General features: G+C 37.9%; 1 protein-coding gene across 5 annotated transcripts in view; it reads left to right on the top strand.

Moving 5' to 3' along the window:
* CNKSR2 (connector enhancer of kinase suppressor of Ras 2) overlaps positions 1-24,530 on the top strand; it is a 219,480-nt gene that overhangs the window by 97,184 nt on the left and 97,766 nt on the right. For 3 of the 5 annotated variants that reach the window (XM_040582539.1, XM_040582538.1, XM_040582542.1), the window contains exons 8-9: positions 3,928-3,996; positions 21,521-21,667. In XM_040582539.1, coding sequence (XP_040438473.1) covers positions 3,928-3,996; positions 21,521-21,667 — 216 coding nt within the window. The remainder of the gene's footprint in view (positions 1-3,927; positions 3,997-21,520; positions 21,668-24,530) is intronic. The other 2 variants (XM_040582541.1, XM_040582540.1) reach the window with 1 other exon arrangement.

Here is a 24,530-nt window from a genome sequence, read left to right as displayed (position 1 = left end):
AAATGTTTGTTTTATCTTGCTACTGTGTCACACTGCAGAAGGTGCAAGCTAGCTACATGGTATTTACAGCTGCTGTCTGATCTTCAGTGAGGTTCTGTTAACATCTCAATAAAATAGGAATATTGTTTTCATCCCTTCACAGGAGGCACAATCTGGTAGATTTTCTTCTTTCTTTTTTTTTTTTTTTTTTCCCTGCTGCAGACAGGATATCCAGGCTATACCCAATACTTAATATCTGTTGTAGAACTTGTGTGAATGCCACCTGTCTCAGAATAAGGAAAACGTGGAATTTCAACCTTGAAATCAAAATTCTAGGGAGTCAGGTCTACAGCTACAGATATCATCACTGAAATTAGCAAAACTAAACAAAACCAACAAAACCATAGCTGAGCTTAATCTAGAAAATACATAAAAGAAAGAGGATGGGGTTTGCAGTTGAATTTCAGATTAAAAATGCAACCATTTATCTCCACTTCTTACTAATACTGGATTTAATTTCCCAAGGGCAAAGATAAAAATAAAATCTTAATGCATTCCCTCAAAACTCTTATCTTTTGTGATTCATGAATATAATTTAAAGCCATGTCAGGAAGCTTCAGTCATGATGACTTTTCTGCTGTTGTTACTGACTCTTTTCCTCGCTGTAACACCCTGGAGGTGCTCGTAGCAGACCAAGAAACTACAGTCTGCTATCTAGGGAAAAAGCTGTTGTGTATTAAAACATTTGTGAAAATGAGTAATACTTAGGAGAAAGTAAGGTGTCTCCTGTTTTTAAGCACACAGTTGGTGGCTGCTTACTTTAAAAAAAAAAAAAAAAAGCGCTATGATTCTGATAGATGGCTGGAGAAACATCTAAGCAGCATGACCAGAGCAAGGTCATGATGGTGAAGATGTACTCTTACCTGTTGATGTTGACAAGTTTACTGTTTGTGATACAATTTAACTTTTAGGAAACAGTAAGAATCCAAATTTTCTTCTCTTTGAGTAAAATTGTAGCCTTTTTCTTTCCAATTCTGCTCCTCCATGTGAGTTTTTGGCAGACTTTTTCTCTGATGCTTTTCTGAAAGAACACAGAGAAACGCTTGTCTTTTTAATAAGCACAGTAGCATGGCAATGCTAGCCACATCGATGTAACAGAGGAGATTTTGTAACCACAGTTTTGCTTTTTCTGTTTGCCATTTGAGGTGTTTGATGTCTGGCTACAAAGCCCATTAGGATTTGGTTCCTGCTGTTTAGCATCAGGACTCATCTCTCCCAACACATCAGCCCTGCAGTTCAAAGCAGCTGAGCTCTGAAACTTGAATTGTGAGAGAGCAGGGTTCCTCACAGGTCACTGCCCTGTAAGAGTTTCTCTCTGGTGCTCCTGTAGCGTTAGAGCAAGCTTGGCTTTCTAGTTCATATCTTCTGTCTTTTGTTTGGAAGTAACGAATCTAAAGGGTGTCTTGGTCCAGCAAGAGATTACAGCTTTCTTGTTGAGTAGCTCTTTTAGAACATGTCAGAAAGATTCTTTAGATTCACAAAACAAATATATTCTTCAAATAAGGACATTTTTTAATTTGGTTTTCCAAGAGAAAAGAGTGTTATCTAAAGTAATAGCACGCAGTGCATCTCCAGCAGGAGTGTAACTTAAGGGGGTGGTCCCAGTGTCCCTGCTTACTGTGCAGTGGTTTATCCTTAGATGTCAGGGAAGAGAGGCCTTTCAGAAGAAATAACACCAAAATCTCCAGGGTGGGAATGCAACAAGTGTGCTCCAGGGGGTCTAAACTGGTCTTTAAGACCGTGTGGGTATACTGGGGGAATGGGGCAAAGAAAACATTAAGCCTAAAGGACAATGCTAAATCTATTCTTAAGAATAAATCCTAAGCAGATTCAGAATAGCTTGTATCTTATCAATATGTGAGCCTCAATGGCAGGTGCTTCCATCTGTTGTTCAGCTACCTGTTGAACCAAACTACCAGCTAATGAAGATATAGCTGTGATGTGACACCTTTGTTCCTCCTAGCAGGGCTTCACGAATGGATCTTTTGCTTAATGTCAGCATATATATCTAAAAAAAGGAAGAGCTTACCAATTCTCCTCTGCTTTCCTTTAATAGTGATGATAAAAGATACTATTTCTTTACAGCAAGGTCTGCATTCTTTACTTGAGAGAAAAAAGTGAGAAGGAGCAAAAGCTGCAACCTCTTCGTAAGAGCACAGCCTTGAGACTCCTTTATAAATCATTTTTACGTCACCTTGCAGTGTGTTTGAGGCATAATTAGAATGAGTTTTTTTTAAAGTAGATTTTTCCAATTTGAAGATCCTCAGACTGTATTTTACTGGCTTGGGAAATTGCTGCACAAAGCACCTGTTTTTTCAAGATCTAAGCTGCAAGTGCTGAAGTCAATAAAAGAGAAATTTTGTATCATAATGAAGTACTGTAGAGGCCAAGGATAATGACACAAGATTCACTTGCATTTACATTTTGAAAGTCTTAGGTATAACTACATCTGAGCTAAAATGGCAGTATTACATAACGTATACATAAAGATTGTTAGAGCTATGAATAAGTGGAACATAATCACCAGTGTTAAAATTTTTCCCCGTGTCACTCAGCTAACACCTTTAATGCTGAAATAGCGTCAAAAAGTCAAGGCAGCTGTTCTTTTTGTAAGTAAAAGTACCAGCCCAGCTTGATTTAGGATGTTCTGAGAAATATTTCCTAGGACTAAGTCATGAACAACCCTTCTTTCAGGCTCTTGTTTCTCTTGGGTAGTTTCCATTTAAATGCTGTCCTTGACTTAGGCCATGAATTACGTGCAGTTCTGCTAGGAAGTCATGGCGTAGCTATGGAATGTGTATTTTGAGTGGGGATGTAGTACATAGGTTATTACAAGTAGTCCACATGGTGGGCCTGAAGCACGTTCTCTAGATGATCTGTTACCTCACATGAAAACGATTTTAATTTCATTCCTTTTAGTAAAATTCATAGCAGCTTTTCAGAAAGCTACTACTGAGCAGCTTCAGGGTTTTTTCAAACTGTTAGTCTCACCTTCTACCTTTAAGTTGATTAAATGCCTTCGTAGGCTGGTGGCCACAGTATTGAGAGAAAAATCAAAGCATTATCACTCTACGAAAAGCTGAAGGAACTTATTTTCCTCTAAACATAGAGGCATTTCCCTCAGAAAGCCGATGGTCTACTGTAAATACAGAAGTAGTGAAAGTTTTTGGGGGTTGACACTTTACTGAGGAGGGTTAGGATTTTTTGTTGTGGTTTTTTTTTGGTTTTGTTTTTATTGTTGAAGTGGGATTTTTTGAGGCAAAAGCAAAGAACAAAATTGCTTTTGCAAGTGTGATCTTTGTAGGATTTTGATGCTGGTTCTACTTCTTTCACCCTAATAATGACCCAGGAACTAAGTTACCATGTAACTTACATGATCTTCCTAACTGGTACCTAAGCTAATAGTTTCTCCTTGTGTGCTCTTTGAAGAACAGTAATTTACTGAAGTTCTCTGCAACATATTAAAACACTGTAGAATAAAATGGCAATGTGATGAAATTTGTTTGTGAGGGATTGCAATTGCGTTAGTCTTGATAGGTTCAAATCTCAGCCAAAGATGGCTTTCAAGGCTTGAGAGATGTCAGGCAGATTAAAGTACTCTTTTAGCAGAATGAAATTTAAAAGAAATCCTTAGGACTGGGTTATACTTTAATTAAAAAATAATCACGCCTTTCTTAACATTTGATTGTATTGTATACAATAGTACAGATTATCTTTCTCCACAAACAATGAACTGATATATTAAATATTTCTTTAATTCTTTATTTCACAGTAGAATGTCATTATCAATTTAACCTGATTTACATAGCTTAGCAATCATACTGCTGAAAGAGAGATGATGACCAGTAAGAACTGTATTCTTGATCATCTCTTTTATTTTAAATTCAGTCACCTGCAGATCGGTGCAAGAAAATCCATGCTGGGGATGAAGTGATTCAAGTTAACCACCAAACTGTGGTATGTATAACTATGTTCTGTGTCAATTGGAGGTAGAGGTGTCATGGCACATCAGCATGTGTAGAGAAGAAATGTGTAGAAAAATGTGTTTTTATAAATCATTATTTTTTCTAACATCTAAATTTTGCTTTGCTCTTTTGAAACCGCATAGTTCTTAAGTTAAGCCCCGATCATCTGAGTATTACAGGAGGTACCAAGTTAGGCTAAATAGCTGTGGCTTGGGAGATATGTTAGAGTGTTTTCTGCTTACCCATGCTCTGTTAATAGACAGTTGATTTTAATGTAATATAATGTTTGAGTCGAAGGGATGCAGGGAGTTTGTAAATGTGCCCTTGTGGGTTTAAGATCAAGATTACTTCCTGGATACCGGTAAACCTACTACTTTCCATACCTACTGGAATGTGTAGAACATGGTTTTCAAGAACAAAAGCATGTAAAATTCCCATGGTGTGCCTAGGGTGTTTAGCTGAATTTAAATACAGGTTTTTAAACCTGAGAAGTTAAGATCAAACAAATATTTTAGATATGATAGGCAACAAAACTAGTACCATGCAAATTGCTCTTTGTATGAACAGATGCATGCTAGTTCCTGGTGATTTTATTTAGGATTAGTGAACTGTTAAAATAAAATTACCTTTTCTAAGGTAAGGCTTGGTAAGAGAAAAGAGCAGACTATCAGTATAGAAAGCAACTATTCTTTTTCCAAAGTATAAGGTTTCTTAAGAGTAATGAAAGTCAATATATGGTATTAATTACATGTGTCCTTGCAAGTAATTTAACTGACAAAAATATTCTAGATCACCTGTATTAATACAGGGGTCATTTGTTAAAAGTGTGTTTTGTCACTCCCCATGGGGTTCCACTTCTAGGTTTAGGCCATTGTATATCATGTCAGCTCCTCTGCACAAATTAGTGTAATATTTCAGTATACCCTCCAGATAAGTTTGATATCAAATATACTGTACATATATGTAACTCAACTGATGAGAAGCTATCTTTTGAGCTGTGCAAAGTAATTTGATAAATCTAAGCAGATCAGGGTGGATTTTAATACTTTCTTTGGCCATATAGATCCTTCATAAGTATTGTATCCTCTGATTACTCACGTGTACAGTTGATGACTAATTATTTTTCTGCACTACGAAAGCTTATGACATCAATTTAATATGAAAAACATTTTAGAGCATTATTATTTTGACTATCAAAATATACACACATCTGAAGAAGCACATCAATAAGCATTCAGTCCTTATGCTGCCTAGTTTTTCCAACAAATTCTGATGGTGCTATATGGCAAAGTTGCCTTGTCAACTTGAAAATTTCCAGTCAACTAGGTATTTATTCTAGTTTTCTTGGCACAACTACAACTACAACTACAGCATTTATTTGATGGAAAGATCAGACTCTTATTCCTAACACTAACAACAAAAACATTTTGACAAGCATTAAGATGAGCTTTCTTACCTAGTCAGATGGAGTTTTGAATGTAGGATTTGGGTGTTTTGGTATTTGCATCAGTGAAGCTAGGTGTTTGTACGGAAAAAAAGAGTTGATTGTAGTTCTGGAAAAAAGAACCATAGGGAGCTAAGACAAACTTAATTTAATTTGCTGTAGAGGATATGTGTAGTAATAGACTAAATCACACATTTATGTATGCTCTTGCTTTGTTGTTTCAACAATATAATTAAAATAATTGGCATCATTAGTATTGTTTACAAGTAACTTCCTTGTATTTTAATGTCACTTTTCCACAATGAGTCAGATAGCATTCCCTTAGCAGTGATAGTACCTCCCATGTTACCTTTACAAAGATGCACTTCATTCACTTTCCAGTTTATAGACCCCAAATATTCAATCTTTTTTTCTATGAATATTGCAGCTTTTTTTTTTTTTTTTAAATATTATTATTTTGGCAAGAGTCTAAGTCAGGCTTTTGTACTATGGCCCCTGTCATAAAGAATTTACTGTCCAGTTCTAGGAATCTGTTCTGGGGGAGAAGAGGTATTATTCCTTGCAGTGATTCTTACTTCAGAGATAAATAATTCTGAAGATACTACTTCTTGTCTTTTATGTTTATTAAATTTTTTCACACTTCATATACTGCTCACCAGTCGAAAACTCAGGATGTTTTTCAACTTGCTCCTTGTAACTTACCATACATTATCACTTGTATTGACTATAGAAATAGTCATGACTAAATTTTTTAAAAGATCTAACTCCAAAGCTGTAGGAAAGTATTGTTCCCATGTAACAGTTACTTAAGTGATGTCGTGTAACTGGAGAATCAAAATGTAAAAAAAATATATCTAACTTTAAATTTATTTTAGAAGTAAAAAAAATGTCCTGTATTTTCTTCAGTTATTTTAGTGTATTCTGTATGTCAAAGTGAAGTTAATACCTGGCTTTCAGTACCTTGTATTTCAAAGAATGGATATGAATATGGGAAAGAGAAGTTCCAATTATTTTCAAAACCCAGATTGTTAGCTAACACTTTCTACAAGAATCACATTTTAATAATTTTGAAAAGGATGTTCTTTCAGAAAGCCCACTGGCTTTCAAATAAGCAGCATGACAAAGCAGGAGAGTAGTTAAGTGACTTACATTAATTTTTACTGTAAATACCCTAATTCTGGGTATCAAATAGTTTTACATTTTCTATTGGCATCCTCTGTTTGCATGTAGCAATGCTTAATCTTCATAGTATTTAATTTGGCAGTGAAATCAAAGGATTTCAAGTGATTACCCTGATCTTTTGCTGTGTTGATAGAAAACATGCATAACAGGATGTATTCCACTTGTTGCTGGCAGGATGTCTGGGATGTAAATATCTTAAAAAAATTTAAAATTAAAAAAAAATAAATAAGATTAAGCCTAAAGTCAGTGAAAAGTTAATATTCAGAAAATTATCCCTTAAACTGTGGTTCATTGCGGTTAGAGAGAGATGTGAATCTTCTGTGTCGGTTTTGCCTTACAGCATAGAATTTGTTTTTCATAACTCTGTAACTGAGGCATGACTCCCCCATTAAAATTCAAAGGATTTAGGCACTGTCTTCTCTTAAACTTCCCTGTACAATCCATCCTTAGTCTCCTGTAAAAGCCTGTCTGTCTAAAATATTTCCAATGTAAACAAAAAAAAGTCATTCAGACTATTTAGAATTTGCACTGCACTGCAGTACTCATGTTTCTGCCCATATATAATTCAAGAGTGTATTTTACCTTAAGATAGTCCTCCTTTTAACCAACTGAAAGTGCAGCAAACAATATTATTGCTTACATGAATTACTACTGTTTGCAGTACTCTTTCTGGTTGCGTCAGTGATAAAGCAGTAGAGAAAATACTCCAAGCAGAAAACTGGAAGGTATAGACTCAGGATGGTGTAGCGTTCTTGAATAACAGGCTGTTCTTGTGTAATTCTGGTGCATAGTTTCTATATTTTGGAGGCATTTTGGGCACATTGCGTATACTTCTAATACAAGTATGATAGGACTTGTGATAGACATGTGGATTCCCAAATATTGTGTGTGTTGGGTAAAACTCATCAGAATATATGTAAATATAGATGATGGAAAAAATGTTTAATTTGGCAAAATAGGGGAATATGGCCAATTATTGATCTGTTTCATGTAGAAGCTGGTATTTTTAATGGCCTTAACACCAATAAGCTACCATTGAGTTTGGATTTTTTTTTTTAAATCATGTATAATGTAGATAACACCTTGCTTTTATATGTCGTGCTCCTTACCGTGGAAACTCCTGGGAGCTCTTGTGGGCCAAACAAATCCACAGAAGTGAGTTGCTGGAATTGTTTTTGTATTTACAGTATAAAACGTTTGATGAGATTTTGCTAAACTTTCTCTGAAACATGATACGTACATGTATAAAACCATGCCCTGCTTTTCTGCAAGAGTAAACACTTAAGAAGGGTATGGTACCTTTCTAAATCCTTACCCTAACTTAATTTTTGCTTAGGAAAAGTAGGGAATCTGTTTTTAAGAGTCACTGTACAATTAGTGAGAAGAGTTCAACTTCACAGAGCCTCTCAGGATTTGTCGGGAGCTGGCAAATTCCAGCTGATAGGAAATACTGAACTTGGGGTGCATACGAATCTCTGGAGTGTGTGCGTCCAAAATGGAGTTTGCAGTAGATATCTTCTTATTTTGGGAAAAAAACCAAAACAAAATGAAACACCTGTAATTAGAAAAATGATGTAAATATTTCTGTTTATTCAGTTTTTCCACACTGTTTTGCAAGATCTGTTTCAGATTCAAGCCAGGTATTTTTGAATACAGACATTTCATTAAAGGCCTTATTACCTTGGCTTTGAAGAAAATGGTATTTCTAAAGAGACAAAGTGGGGAAGTGAGCTGGAAGAGTATAAGGGAAGGGACAGCAGTGTCAATCCGGGTTTTTGACATTAGGCATTTGACACCTTATACAACAACTTCCACTAACAACATCTTACATTTAAAAAAATATTTTTGTTCTCTTATGAGAGAAACCCTTGACTTGAACAACAGCAATAGTGCAGCAAGAGCTTAAAAGTTTCAAAGAAAGTGCTTCATGCTCAGCTCCCTTCTGTTGCTGTCATGCATGTGCTGTTATGGAAGAGGAGATAGAGTAATAGCTCCCAAATCATTATTTTAATACTTTCCAAATCTTGGGCTTCCTGTGTTTATAATGGTAACGTAAATGTTAACACGAATATTTAATTTTAAAGGTAGGTGGATTTACATCTAAAAGCTTTTTAGGTCTATTCAGAAATGTTAATGGAAATCTTTATGGAAGTAACCTAGTTCTCTGGAGAGCTCTATCCTGAACTCTCTATGGTTTGTCAGGATATGAGGACCATACTTTGATTTTGGCAAAATCTGTCCTCCACATGCCCTCTCAAAATTTCAGTTTAATTCTTTATTCTTCCTTTACAATCTCCGTAAGTATTGTGTAATACTGATAAAGGAACTAAACTGCCATGATCCTCTCAAAAGGAAAAATCTTTTTGTGAATTCGTAATTCCCTTTAACATGGAATTTGTATTGAGATTATATGCTGTTGCTTATGAACTCTTTTCTACATAGATGTGCAAATACACTCAGAAATACATTATTTCATATCCCCTATGTCAGGGAAGTGTGATGCTGCAGAAAAAAGGAAACAAGTGCCGGATGCTTTTGTCCATGGAATTTGTTTTCTGTTGATACCTGGGTCTTATTCGGAGTTAATGTATGGAACACAGGCTCATTTTTATGTAAATAGTGTGCTGTGTCACTGTGGGCATCCACTTGCACTTCTGACTCTGACAGGACAAATCAGCTAACAAACAACTCACTGTCACATCTGTGTTAGAGCAGCATAAGCTTGGCCAGCCCACGCTGCTTCGTGTTTCTGCCAAACTTCAAATAATTTCCCTTTGTTCATTCCACATGAAATTTTCATGCTTAAATACACACTGTGCCACCAGCCAGTGAAATTAGTTCAGTTGCAGCAGAAAGCCATGCAGAGTTGCCTTTCAGCAGTTACCTGTCTCCTAAATAACAGAGAGAGATTAACTACGTGAGCATGTCTACCTTAATTTAAAGCCAACCAATCTGGCTTAGCTGAAAGCATTAAGCCTGGTTGACTGTGCCCCAAAATGGAAAAAGAACACTGGCAGGGGCACAAAGTGACATAAGTCACAAATGGTTGTGGAAATTGCTTCCTACTGCCTCAGCTTTGTGAGGGGCAGGCTTGGTCCTGTGACCTGGGCTCCGACATCCCACTTTGAGAGTGCTTTTTGGTCTGTGCTCCAGAGCATCTGATCCCAACCCTCTGCTTCAGTTGCAGTGCAATATGTTACTTGAAGAATATATGCTGGCGTATGTGCCCCAGCTGGCCACTAAGTACCACACAGCTGCTCATATACTCCCCCATGGTGGGGTGGGGAAAATAATTGAAAGGGTAAAAGTGAGAAAACTCATGGGTTGAGATAAAGACGGTTTAATAGGTAAAGCAAAAGCCCCACATGCAAGGAAAGCAAAACAAGGAATTCATTCACCACTTCCTATCAACAGGCAGGTGTTCAGCCATGCCCAGGAAAGCCGGGCTCCATCACGATAACAGTGAATTGGGAAGACAAAGGCCATCACTCTGAATGTGTTCACCCCTTCTTTCTTCTTCCTTCAGCTTTATATGCTGAGTATGACATCATACAGTATGGAATATCCCTTTGGTCAGTTGGGGTCAGCTGTTCTGCCTGTACCCCCTCCCAGCTTCTTGTGCACCCTCAGCCTGCTTGCTGGTAGGGTGATAGGAAGAGCAGAAAAGCCTTTGACACTATGCAAACACTGCTCAGCAGTAAATAAAACATCTCTGTATTAGCAACACTGTTTTCAGCACAAATCCAAAACATAGCCCCATCCTAGCCACTATGAGGAAAATTAACACTACCCCAGCCAAAACTAGCACAGCTGGGCATGTTAAGCCTCATCTGTAGGACTGGTTACACTGTTGATGGAGCTGCGTAACAGTCAGGCTCCGAGAGGTTCAGATTACTATAGGAGTCCTTTCAGGAAGCAATAGAAGAAACTGGTGCAATAGGAGATGCCCATCATATGACTGGGATGTGGGTTCAGTGGCCATACACTGTATTTCTAGAAGTATTCCCTGCCAGCTGATTGTGGTCCTGGTCACCTTTTTCCCATTTGCTGTGTCCCAGAGCTCGCTCAAAAACATAGATATTTTTTTTTTCTGTCCTGGCTGTACCCCCGAATGGACAATCAATATTATTATCATTGAGCCCTGGTAGTTTACTCGTGTGATTAGAAGAATATACATATGAATAACCATTCAGCAGACTATTGAGTTCTTCCATTATTTTTCTTCAGGAAAAAAAAGTTCTTTTGTAATTGATGACATAGACTGCTCTGTACGGCACTGACTGCAGTTTGGGAATGGACACCTGGGCTGTCTTTGAAGACATCAATGTCTCTTCTAGAAGCAGTGTAGTTGCAGTAAGAATTCCACTGCAGCACTAGTTGACTTATTCTGTGGATGTCGTTGGTGGGCCTTCATAGTTTCACCACTGGTGATAGGCAAGTTACTGAGTCCATAGCTAAATCGAGTATTTTTATACAAGCTATACCTATGACCATACTCCTGAGGGTGTATCTGCTAAAACCTGCTGCAGTATTCTGTGGAATATATCTTGTGATTTAATTGTTAAATTTGTCTTTCTGCACAGAACATACTGGGAAATGATGCATTTTAATTTATTTATTTTGTACAGTTGTTTTATGTTTTGGGGTTTTTTTCCCCATATGGTAGTGTTTCTATAGAAAAAAAGAAAGTCCTTTTAGAGGTGCTGTCAATGGTATTAAAATTTCCAACAGAATTACTGGAAAACAGTATGCTAGCAAAATCTTTTCATATATATTCCTGTTAAAAGTAATTTTCCTACTCTCATAGTAGTTGCTACTGACTACTAATCTTGGTCAATTTGTATTTGCAGGCGATATGCAGTTGCAATGTTAACACTATGTTCTCAATAGTGAGAATACTGTAAATTCTGCAGTTAAAATAATGCTTTCAAAATTTCATAATCTCTGATGTATTAAATATATGATTAGAGCATATGTTTTATGACCACGTAGCAGATAATAAGTAGAACTGAAGTTTTCTATTGTTAACGATGTTGATGCCTATAGAACAGAATACAGATGACATTGCTCTTTAAGTCTCATAACAATAAGTTAAAAGGCTTACTGTTAGTGTAAGTTCAGGTATGTGTATTTGGAAAGGAAGGCAGGTATTATGCTGCTAATAGTCTTTTAAATTAGATTGCTGAAAATTGAAGTATACTGCAGAGAGGGAGAGGAAAGGTGAGGAAAGATGTATTTAAGGTTGTGCATATTAATTGGTTGATACTACAGTTATGCACAGCCTAGACCACATATAAGTTAGATTTCAGTAGTTTTGAATCCCTCTGTGCTTTGTGCAGGTGACGGCTGTGTAAATTACACAGCTGATCTTCACATTCCAGCCTGAACTTCTGTTGCATAAGTCATTATCTTAATCTGATGAAGTTAGGAGGTAATTGTGAGGAAGTGAGAGTTGTAAAAGTAGATAAAAACAGTAAGAAAAGCAAGTTAATTCTATGTCATAAGGGAGGAAAAATTAAAGCAGCAAAATTCAATGCCTGATTTGAGTATATGTACTCTAAAAATTTAATTTTTTTATTAAAAAACCCTCAGTACTGCATTAGAACATCTCAGTGGCTTGAACACTGTACATAGTCTATGGCTGATGATATTAATAGCAGTAGAATGAAACAAAAAAAAGAAAAGATCTCTCACAGCTAAATAATTAGTGCTTTATTATGACAGTTTCTTTTAACTCCCTATCCCTGTCCTTCCTGTAGCTAAGCAATGCCACATAAGTTTTCAGCTCAGTTAAAGGCTTTTTAGTGGTGGTTTTTGGGTGAGGTTTTTTTTCCAGTTTGCTTGGTTATTAGTGACATTTAAGGGGTTTTTTTACAATTTCTTTGTACACATTTAAGTTTATTTTCACTATATCAGTTCAGTCTCAAGAAACATCTGATTCAAGGACAGCAGCACTATTTAGCTGCAGGGCAGCTGGGGATCTCAGGTAGTTTATACATTGAAGGGGGGGGTGTTTGTCAAAGACTGTTGGAATCACTGACTCACTGGAATCCTTCTAAAATATTAAGTTGTGATAATGTCAATTTAATCTGAAACAAAATTATTTATATATGTATGTATGCACCATTCTGAGAATTTAAGTACAAGAACATGCAATGCACACACATGCGCCTCAAATTCCCATTGTGAGATGGAAAACACAGCAGCACAAATGAGTTATTGTAAGGCGAATGTGGCTGTGTTGGGTTAACACTGCAGGGTCACTCCTGAGGAGTATGTTCCTTATGCCGTGTGAAATACAGAGAACTTGGCTGTTCCTTTCCTCTGAGGAAGGTTGAGGCCACCCACATCCATACTGCAGCTTCATCTGTGAGGAGCTGATGTGTGATCCAGTCTGCCTAAATCGTGCCTGAGATTATACCACCAGCTCTCTGCACCTACTTAAACATTTATCAGCACTGAAGTTTCTTTAGCACTCACCTGTGGCCAACCAGGGATGCTGAAATGTCTCTTCTTGGGCAGTGGAGGCCTGTCCCTCACCAGAAGCCCTGTTGAAAAGGAGGTAGGCACCCGGGCTCCCCATATGTTCCCTGGAAGCTCCTGGAAATGAACCCGAGTGAGGAGTCTGGTAGGCAGCACCTTTGTTCATAATAGTTTAGTGTCTGTGCCCTTGCTGAAGAAGAGGTAGGGCCTGCTCATCGGAGTGCGGCTTTCACACCCTGTTCCCTGCAGGGGAAGTGTGTAGTTTGAATTGTGTTTATATTACACAAAAAAGTGGTCACTGGGAATCGGGACCAGAACCCTTGTTTCCCTGCTCCCAATGCAGGGACCTGATGGTTTCTTGCCTGTTGTATGACTGGGCTTCATACTAGTGTTTTCCCATCAGCACAGTGCTTAGCCATCAGGGAAGGCCTTTAACCTGAAATTATGCACATCTTGGTCCTTGAGACACCCCTCTAGGGATTGAAAGACTGAGTTTACTCCCTGTGAGGCTAAATAATGCTGGGTTCCACATTCCCCAAGTGGATGAACGGCTGCATGAAAATCCTCCGAATTGCTAGTACCTGTCTCTTCTGGTTGAGTTGTACTCCTGGTTGAAGAGAGATAAACCTTACAGACATTGTGCTGGAGGCGGCCATATACCTTGCAGTCATCATGCTGGAGGCGGCCAGTCACTTTGGGGAAGTGCAGGTACCCAAGGGAGGGAGGATGCTTCAAATTTCAGAGGTACACCAAAACTGAGCAAACTGAAATCAACCCCATTTTTTTAGAGCTATACCCTGAAATAAGGAAATGAGACCCTTTTTCCTCAAAACCCGTACCTAGTCATAGACCTTACATCTGTAAGATAGAATCTAATTAAACCCATAAAGTTGGAGTCTTTGCTGTTCCCAATAAAAATACTTGTTTATTTGTTCTAGGATGTTGCTAGCAATGACTCAAAAGCAAAACAGTGAGGTAGCTCTGAACTGAAGGTTGATTGTATCAGTGATAAGTGAAAGGTAAGCATTATTATTAAACAGAGTCCGTACTTCAATACAGAACTGATTCTATGTCCCTGGATAATTCAAATTTCAGTTCCCCTTGGATAAAACAGATGCTTGACTTGATTACTGAAGTGCTCTGTAGTCACTTTACTTATATTTGTGAAGTTTGTTAATTACGGTAGAACTGAGCTGTGCAAATACCTGAAAGGGGCAAGGTAATAAAATCAGTCAGAAGTTACAGTCTGGATCAGATAGGTTTTCTGATGGGGAAAAGTGATTAGAGCGGCTTAATGAGAGGCAGTAACTTCTGTATTAGGCTCTCAATTTGGGTCCTAACTTAGTTTATTTGTGGGAAAGTCTCTTTATTGTGAGCTTGAGTTTCCATAGCCAAAACTTAATATAAAGATTACTTACTTGATAGTTCTGTGGTTCTAAGCAAAAGTTTTAGTGAAACGTCAGGATTTTCTCATGTAAAAAATGTGATTTTCCTCGATGTACTTTACATACAAAGTGTATTGTTGTGACTTTGGTTAACAGTACAGCATGGTGTGATCAGTGGCATTCTAAGGATGCACAGAACTGACTTTCACATTGGATTAAAATTGCATGTATTTAAAGAATACAGCCAAGATACTCTTGAATTAGAATTGCAGCATATGCAATCAGAATATTATGAGCCTCTCCTCTTTGGGAGAAAACTGTTATGTAAGCCGGGACGTTCATAATCGTACTAGCTTAAGAAGCTGGATAAGTCCCTGAAAGGCATCTGTTACTCTCCTGACACTACTTCTCTTACTACATACAGATACAGCTTTCATCTCTATGGTAGTCCATGGCGTAAACATCCTTCTGTGGTTTCCTCATCCAGTGTTTTCTGGACGCGGAAGACCTATGGCCTTCCATTATTTTTTATCCTTTTCACACATCTGCAGCTTGGGGAAGGGAAAAAGATGCTTGCTGCTAACATGTTTGTTTCATAGGGCTGCCAGCTGAACATCCTTATTTCTGACCAGTGTTCATGGAAATCAATCTTTTACATTTAACAGCATGACGCCAGATAGTTTTTTGTCCAATTCTGACTTGCTTAATGTGCGAGGTTTGATAGATAGTGATTTGAAGTGCAATGTTGTTGGGCTTTTTTCTTATGCACTAGATTTTATTTATAAAATGCAAGATAAGTGATAGATATGGAAGTTCTTAAAAACTCATTTCTTAAGGTGAATGTACTTCCCTCCTAGAAATCTATTTTTTTTAGCTAAAAAATACGTAAAAGTTTGAAGCTTGAAATGGCTGATAAGTCAAAGAGGTCTGGCTGCATGCCACTTAAAACAGGCAACACTGAAAGAAAAAGAATTTTGATTATGTCCCCATTTTTAAAATTAAACACTAGAATGGATTTTGCATATTTGCTTAGCTAGAAAATAGCACATGGCTTTGCAGGATATATTTAGCAGGCACATAGTACTTTTCCTTCAAAAGTGTAAAGATATTACTACTTTTCCCTTTTACAAATCTGCAAGTTAGGAAAGAATTACTGTAACTAGGGACAAAAAGCAGTTTTCTTTTCATGGAAGCAGAAAGATGTCATTAACTTTCATGGGACTCTGGTGACCCTTTGAGCAGGAATACACCTGTAAAAATATGGACTCTGTTCTATTTATCATTTGACTGTAATTCCACCCTCTAGTTGATGTAGTTTCAGTGTGTATTAGATTTGCACACTACTTTTAAATGATGCAGGTGTTCCATGGTTTCTTTGGGATATATGTGCTAAATTTTTTTAGACTGTAGGTTATTTAGTACTACATTCTGAAGCATCCTAAAAATACTTGGTTTAGGTCCATCCAATTGTATTTGAGCTGATTGCATGTTAGTATTTTGCAGAGCTGCTCTCTGGCTCATAACATACATCAGTACTCACAGAAATAATGAATGAGCACAGGAGTTTGGGAAATCTGTCATGGATGTGGCTGCATAAAAAAAAGATTCAGTGGATGGTTGTGCTTACTTTTAGAAAAAAGAAAGATTACTACCAATTTTCCAAGCTTGTCAGAAAGGAGGCAATAGATTCATCTGCAGGAAAAGGTTGTTTAAGAGCAACTTTTTAGTAGCTGAAAGTGTTAGAGTTCTTGATAATTTAGAATAGGAATTCAAAATAAAAGTTCCTTTTCAGGCTATTTTAATATTGTCATCCAGATGTGCTTGTTGCAAGCCAGAGAAACATTGGGGTCTTTTAAAATATGCTTCGTCTTGCCCAGGGGCATCTTCTTTTCCCCCATGGTGACTGGGGGAGCAGACCTTTTACAGCATCCCGTGCTAAAGCTTTCTGCTATTTGGAGTAATTGGTGCTGGGATATTCCAGGTGATGGAGAAGCCGGTGGGAGGCAATGGGAAGAGGCAGGGGAGATACGGAGGATGTGTCAGAGCTGGGTGCAGTTGCCCAGGGCTGTCGTCTTGCCCTGCTGAAGCAACCTGAATGGTCCTGAGTGTCTCTGGAGCACTCTAATGATGCAGCCTGGCCACAACCTCTGGGCAGGTGGTGGCAGGATAGATGAGAAATTTGGTGGCCTGATGCTGGTGTTGCAAGCACCCTGTTTGCAGGCTCATTTCTCCTGGCCTTGCCTTTGGGAGGGCGATGTCCCTTCTCACATCATCCCACAGCAGTGCTGTACATCTGGTCTTGGAGTATTGGTCTTTAGGTGGCGTGGACATGGGCTACCCTGTTTATCCCTCCTTTACCTTGGCAGTAGACTCTAAAGTGCTCTAATTTCCTTGGCAGAAGCAGCTCAGTATGACTCCTCAAGAACACCCCTGTGGTGTTCCCTGGGTCTCCTCTCCTCTTCCCCTAGTTCCCCTATCTTTGCATGCCATGTTCACCTTCCCTTGCTGCTCCTTGAGCCCATAGTCCTCCTCTTTCCTTACCAGATAATCCTGTAGCCTGTCCTGCTCCAAGTTCCACCTTTCTACAAGGTGCCCTGAGCTCTGTCGGGCACCCAGGCCTGCACCCACGTAGCAGGCATGCTTTCCCCTTCCCCAGGGTTCCCAGTATTACCAAGGGACCAACTGCATTGTGCCAGTGCATGTGCCAAACCCCCAGGCTGCCCTCAGCTGCCCTCAGCCCTCCCTGCACTCAGCCATGAGCTGCACTGGCAGCTGGGAATGAGTCGGGCACTGTGCAGCGAAACCCAGCTCTGGTCTTAGGCTACAGCTAAAGACACCTTTCCTGACTACCGTTTGTTGATAGCACTTGGTTTAACGATGTAAATTTATTTTAAAGCAAGCAACAGTAACTTGCTTGGCCCTTAAAGATGGGTACCTGGTCAGGATCGTGCACTGTTTTAAAAATTAATTGCTTGGGGGTTTTTAACATATGTAAAGTTGTCTGCTAATATAGTCCTTTTACTTACCTATTGAATTTTCAAACCAGTAATGAAACTTCCTTATTACGGTCTGTTTTTGCAGTACGTGGGCAGGTAAAGACTTTGAAAGCTTTGCCTAAAAACTTGATGATTAGAAGCTGAGAATTGGTAACTGTGGTGGTAATGAGAAAGGGGAAGATCCTGAGGAGACATTAGACAGAATACATTCAAATTACACTTAAAAGACAGTGTAGATTACATATCGCTGAAGTGGATTTCTGGAAAACAGATTTCAGTTCCCAATATATTCATTGCCTTTTCCTCTTTCAACCTGACCTCATCAAATAAGATTGCTTCTGTTTAGTCTGCATCCATATGAAATTTGATGAGATCTAAACTGTGGGAACTGAAAAGCATGCCTCCTACATGGACATCAATTTCCTTCAATTTATTGTTGACAGCCTTTTATGTGACTTGTTCCTCTTAGGCTAATTTAGTTGTTTCTGTTCAAAAGATGAGAAGCAACCAAGGACTGTCTGAACCAGCCAGAAAACTCCTGTCAGGGAACTAAGTAAAGCAGAGAATGAACTTCATTTGAAATTTATAAGAAACTCAGAATTTTCCTGTGAAAAATTAAGCTAAATTGTTTATATTCATGAGCTTCTAAATTAAATACATCAGATTTAGTGCTTTGAAGTAATTTTTTTCTTTAATCCCTCTAAGTCTCGTAAAGAGAGTAGATAATCTCCCATTTATTGCAATGTAAGGCATATTTGAGATACATGATACAGCAATACAATTTGTCTCTGCAAAGTATGAAAGTGCATTTAAAATAATTTTGAAACTGGTAGCATAACAAAAAATATTTTTATTTATATTTTTGGCTATTTCAGTGAGAAACAGACAATTTTAAAGCACAGCTTTTGTATGCCGCATCCTACCAACTTAAATGGCAAAAAATTTTACATCCTGATTCTGTAACTGGGGCCACACATATCTGTAACTGGGGCCACACAGCTCCTCAAGGCTCCCTCTGCTGCTTTATTCAGCAGGATTCCTCTCCAGAAATCTGTCTTCATTAGGGAATTACAGTGTACAGGAGCATATGTACAGAATGTGATGGTTTGACCCTGGTTGGATACCAGGTCCCACCAAAGCTGCTCTATCACTCCCCTCTTCAACCGGGCAGGGGAGAGAAAATGTAACAAAAAGCACATAGGTTCAAATGAGGACAGGGAGATCACTCAGCAATTACGTCACGGGCAAAACAGACTCATTTAGGGAAATTAGTTTATTATCATTCAAATCAGAGTAGGGTAATGAGAAAATAAAAACGAATCTTCAAACACCTTTCTCCACCCCTCCTTTCTTCCTGGGCTCAGCTTCACTCCCGATTTTCTCTATGTCCTCCCCGCTAGTGGTACAGATGGGCAGAGAACGGGGGCTGCAGTCAGTTCATCACACATTGTTTCTGCCACTCCTTCCTCCTCACACTCTTCCCCTGCTCCAGTGTGTGGTTCCTTTCACAGGAGACAGTTCTCCACAAACTTCTGCAATGTGAGTCCTTCCCACAGGCTGCAGTTTCTTCATGAACTGCTCCCGTGTGGATCCCTTCCATGGGGTGCAGTCCTTTAGGAACAGACTGTTCCAGCGTGGGTCCCCTGCAGGGCCACAAGTCCTGCTGGCGAACCTGCTCCAGCACAGACTTCCCACAGGGTCACAGCTTCCTTCAGGCATCCACCTGCTCCAGCATGAGGTCCTTCATGTGCTGCACGTGGACATCTGCTCCATCATCCTTCTTCACTGACCTTGGTGTCTGCAGAGTTGTTGCTCTCACATACTGTCATTCCTCATTTCTGCTGTAGATGTGTTATACAGATTTTTTTTCCCCTTCTTAAATACGTTAGGATAGAGGCATTTCCACCATCGCTGATGGGCTCGGCCTTCGCCAGTGGTGGGTCCATCTTGGAGCTGGCTGGCATTAGCTACATCAGATATGGGGGAAGCTTCTAGAAGCCGTCCCTGTAGCCCCTGCTGGCAGAACCTTGCCACACAAACCCAACAGAAGAGACATATCTTACCTGAACTGTAGGCCTTTAATTCCTTCTTTTGGGGTAGGAAATGAAACCTTGCATATGCCCATGGTGACATTATGGGACTGTGGGGAATATAGTGTTTCTAAGCAGTGGTAGAAGTCTCTTTTAAGTAGAAAAGCAGTGTTGTAAATAGCAAGGTATTTTTTTATAAAATTGTAATATTAAGACACAAAGCTTGGACTTACAGAGGCTTACTTGGTTTGAATACTGTTGGAACAGAATGGAGTCTTCATAGGGATGTGGAAATTGAGCTGAAGTCAATTAAGTTTCACTTTTATTCAAAGTATAGTAGTCATATGCCTAATATATTGGACTGAAAAGAATTATTCCAGCATGCTTGGAAGTCTTCTGTGGAAACTGGAAAATAGTAATTAAAGATACATGTTGTCAACACCCTGTTTCTTTGTATACAATAATACCACTGTAGGAGTGCATCCTGGATATAATGAACTTTGCTGTGGTGAAAGCAGGAAAGGTAGGTTCACAGTAGCTGAGGAAGAGTGGTGAGGTTTGAAGCATGTCTGTGTTTCAGGGTTGTTGGTAAACATTGGTGTTGGCTTAAGTGACATGCCCATATGGGAGTATCAGCTCTTAAAATAAGTGCTATTAAGCAAAGTGAGTTTTGGTGTAATAGAGAATAAGGTAAAAAATAAGTAGCAACAACCTATGTATGATTACCTTGCTTAAGCACTGGTAACAAATACACGTTTGTGTCATATTGCACTATACTGATGATAAAGAACATCTGCATTATTTTTGTTCACATTGCCTGTTTGATTTTTTTCAAACATATTGACATGGTATAAAGTAACCGTTTTACAATGATGTTACCTTATAACTTTAAAGTTCTAGAGGTTTTTTGCAGTAAGATTTTTACTTCTCAGTTGGGTAATTTTCTTAACGTTCTTGAAGGAAAGCAGGAAAATATTTGTAACTGATTCTTTAAACATCAGAAAAAATTACTTGTTTGTTTAGGGGGAGAGAGAGAAAAAAAGGTGGAAAAAAAGGTGGAAAAGCTGTCAAGTTTACGGAAATAATCACTTTATAAATGCAGAGGCCAAGATTTTCAAGGGATGTATGATTCTGTGTATTGCCATTCTGGGTGCCAAACTTGAAATTCAGGGTTTGAATATCTTACAGTTTCAAGATAGGCATTATTTAGCCGGAAAACCATTGTCGTGAGTTGTATGTTTTAATATTTAAAGTATTTTTTTTCAAAAATGCAATCTAAATCATTCAGAAAATATTATCTTGCATTTATAAATAAAGACTTGTTGCTTTCCATGTTAGTAAAGTTCTTAATTTTAGAATATTTCAAAATGCTTTAATTCAATTAGGAAAATTTTACTTTGGGATAATACTCAAGTAGTAATGACACCTCTGTCATTAATTTACTGTATTTGTTTCTGAAATCATCATGAAAGAAGTACTATTTTAAAAAAAGGCCTTGTGATCGTGATTTTACTTTTATAGCAGTATGAAGAGTAGATTTTCCTGAGCTGGTTTGTGCTTGCATAAGCTGCTAGGAGTAGAAGTAGTATGACTACATGTGGTTAGAGGACTTTAAATACTGTGGAGTACAGAATGCTCACTTTTTAATTGAACTGTCAATATGGTAGCCAGGGCTTTTTAACTTCCTAGTCTCTAAAGTCTATGTACCATAGCTAATTTTGAAAACACTTTGTGCATTTACAGTAAAGTAACAGTAGTTTATTAATTCTAAAACCTGAAATGATGCATATCCATCTTAATGCATTATAATAATTATGTTAGTTGACGTGAATTTTATGCAGTAATTTATTTTTTACATTTCTAGAGTTAATCTCCTTTAAGATATATATATATATACACTCCTATTATGTTATTTTACTAATATTATTTAAAAAGGGAACATGACATATTGAATACTGTACCTCAATTTTATTGTAATGATTTTACTGGTTACCAGGTGGGGTGGCAGTTGAAAAATTTGGTGAATGCACTACGAGAGGATCCGAGTGGTGTTATCTTAACTTTGAAAAAGCGACCTCAGAGCATGCTTACCTCAGCACCAGCTTTACTGAAAAATATGAGATGGAAGCCCCTTGCTCTGCAGGTAATGAAGCTTAATCATAAGTCATACACCATCATTTTAACTATAGATTATCTCAATGATGCTTTATTGTGCTTCATCTCAGCAGCATATGAATTTGCTCTTGTATACTTTGAAAAATTGTTTCTGAAATTATTTTTCTGCAGTTTGTTCTTATAGGCTCAATTGAAATTAAACCTGTTGGTAGAACTTTCCAAAGTTAAAAAGTAGTTGTCTCAGTGTTTTACAATGCAGAAAAATAGCCCCACATAACTTTTCTAGCTAAGGGGAAACAAGCATACTTCAGAAACTGATAAATTTTAGTTTGACTTTTTGTTAAGCTCTCAGTGCAGTAAAACCTCAAAGAAAGAGGAAAGAAAGAGATCTTAAGTTCTCAGTTTGATCAATCATGGAGTTATAGAAAAATTTGTAAGGTGATTTTATTCAATAAACCACTTGACCATCAAAATGTTCTCCTGTAAATAGTTGTATTTGTGTCAAATTTGTCCTTGAGATTGAACCCTTGTACATAAGGAGACATAAGGATGTCCAGCAAGGCCTTTAGTTTTAGTAAGCATGCAATGTGCTGAAAACCATGGGATGGTTTCATTAAAGCTTTCGTGTTTCACGCTAGGATAAAATGTCACTGTGATGGATTACTCTAGGAAATAAAAATTATGTCCAGAGTGATGAAAACATGTAACCAACAGATGGAACTGACAAATAGTATCTTTTTTCATTCTGTTCAGATAGAACAATATTTAGAAATTTATTTTCTTTTCATAAAGAATGCATTCTTTGGGACACTTTTATTATCATAACAAAGAGTCTAATTTAAAATTAAGTACATTTGAGAGAGAAGAGAGTTCTGCAAAGTTCAAGCAAGAGGGAGACTAAGATATGGAAATGCCACTGCCCAGTAGCTGTGGTCTTTGCCATTTAAAATATTAAAAGATTTATAAAAAGAACTAATGCCATGAAGAACTCCTTTCAAATGTGTATATATATAAAAATCATTTTGTAACAGTTAAATGCATTGTTGTCTTTGAAACTGAGTAAGTTTTTAAATGATAGAGATGTCTTGGTCTTTCAGATATAAAGAACTGACTAGACATGTGACAAAAAACTTGGAACCAAAAATATCTTACTAGCGTCTGGACATAAAATTGCAAAACTGTATGCATGATATGAGTATATGAATGTCCATACTTGAAGGCTGTACTTTTATCCTAGCTTAAGTGAGGATATAAATACAAATGAAAAATGCTTTAAATGGGGTCAAATGCTTTCAGTCTCAATCCTCTTTGTGTGAGTTTGGTATTTCTTTGGGTGAATTGGGTCATTCTCCTAAATATTTGCTTCACTTTATAATTTGCCATTAGAATAATTACACTGAAGACCCCATAACAGAAGTTTCTAACATGGGCCATTGATGCAGACAATAGCAAATAAGCGATTAGTTCAAGACAGACTACTCCAAAAGGGTGGGAAGAAATTGGACAGAAACCCATTTCCACCATTTAAACTAAGTCCAGTAGGAAAGTTAGGATTCCTGTGGTCCTTTTACAGTGAACGCAGTCATGAGCTGAAGTTCTGGGCCTGCTTGAAACTCCACACTCACTTCTAGAAGCAGAAAACCAGCCATCTTTCAGTGGGTTTTATTTGGCTCTGATTTACATCTCAGCATCCTTAGTTCAATACAGATACTAGGGTGTTATTTAACTGATCTAACCTTAGATATCTGCTATGTACATATCTACGTGTCATTGAGGTGTTTCATTTTTACTCCCTTTAGCCAGCGGACATGCATAACACTTACTGGTTCGTTCACCTTGGCCTATTTTAGACTCATCTGCCTTAGGATGAGGTGAATTGGACCCTGTGCATGCCGCTTTCTCGCCATTTGATGATAAAGGGAGTCTGGACAGCTAGCTTGAATGCAGATTATCTGTATTAGATAAAATGAGACTGACCCCAGATAGAGGTTTTCTGTAATCTTAACAGGTTTGGGGAAGGGGGTGTGTGTAAATGAGAGTATTGGTTTTGGTGTGCGGTTTTTGCTGATAGCATAGAAAATATGAGTATTTTTAAGGCTAATATGAGTACAAATGGAGATACTGTTAGAGATATAATTCTGATATCACAATGATATTATTCTGATTTGATCAAACATGACACCAGAAAAAGGCCAGAACTTCATTTAACACTTACGTGTGCAGTGTGCATATGTGTGTCCGTTGTAATTTATGATTTTAGTGTGAGAAACAACAGTTTTCTTAAGTAGATTGAGTGTCGAAAAAGCTCCAAGGTGAAGACAAACTTCAGAAGTGCATAATTTGGAGATTTCTGTTGTTAATTTATGCAGAACAGAGGAGAGTTAGGATCTATGAACTGGCTGCTGTAGGTTTTTTGGTTCTGCAAATGGAGTGAACAGAGACAAAATGTGGTGTCACGTCCAAATTAAATTGCAATGAGCAAGATGGGAAGGTGGAAATTTGCCCTAATGCAAGGAGGTTGACACAAACACAGAGACTGAGTTTTTGTATGCACCCCACCAACGAATATGTTTAACAGCTGTTGCAGAGAATGTAGAAGGTAAATATTTCAGTGAATTAAATCAAGAGAGTTATTTGCATTGAGATTTACGCAGAGACAGTTTAATTGAGAGCCTTCGAAACTTAATTTTAGCTGAAAGTGAGTAATGTTGAGATATTATTGGTAAATTGCATTCTGCTTGTTTAGTCAATAATTGGAAGAACTTGACGTTTACATTTTGCAGCTACATGAAAAACTAGACTCAATGGAGAGATGCTAAGTATGCCCATAAGCTGGGAAAGTGGTAGATGACTCTTCCAGCTCAGGCAGTATGCAGGCACTAGCGTATCAA

The sequence above is a fragment of the Falco naumanni genome, chromosome 2, assembly GCF_017639655.2.
Source record: "Falco naumanni isolate bFalNau1 chromosome 2, bFalNau1.pat, whole genome shotgun sequence".
Taxonomy (NCBI): domain Eukaryota; kingdom Metazoa; phylum Chordata; class Aves; order Falconiformes; family Falconidae; genus Falco; species Falco naumanni.
This window is presented reverse-complemented; position numbering and strand designations above follow the sequence as displayed.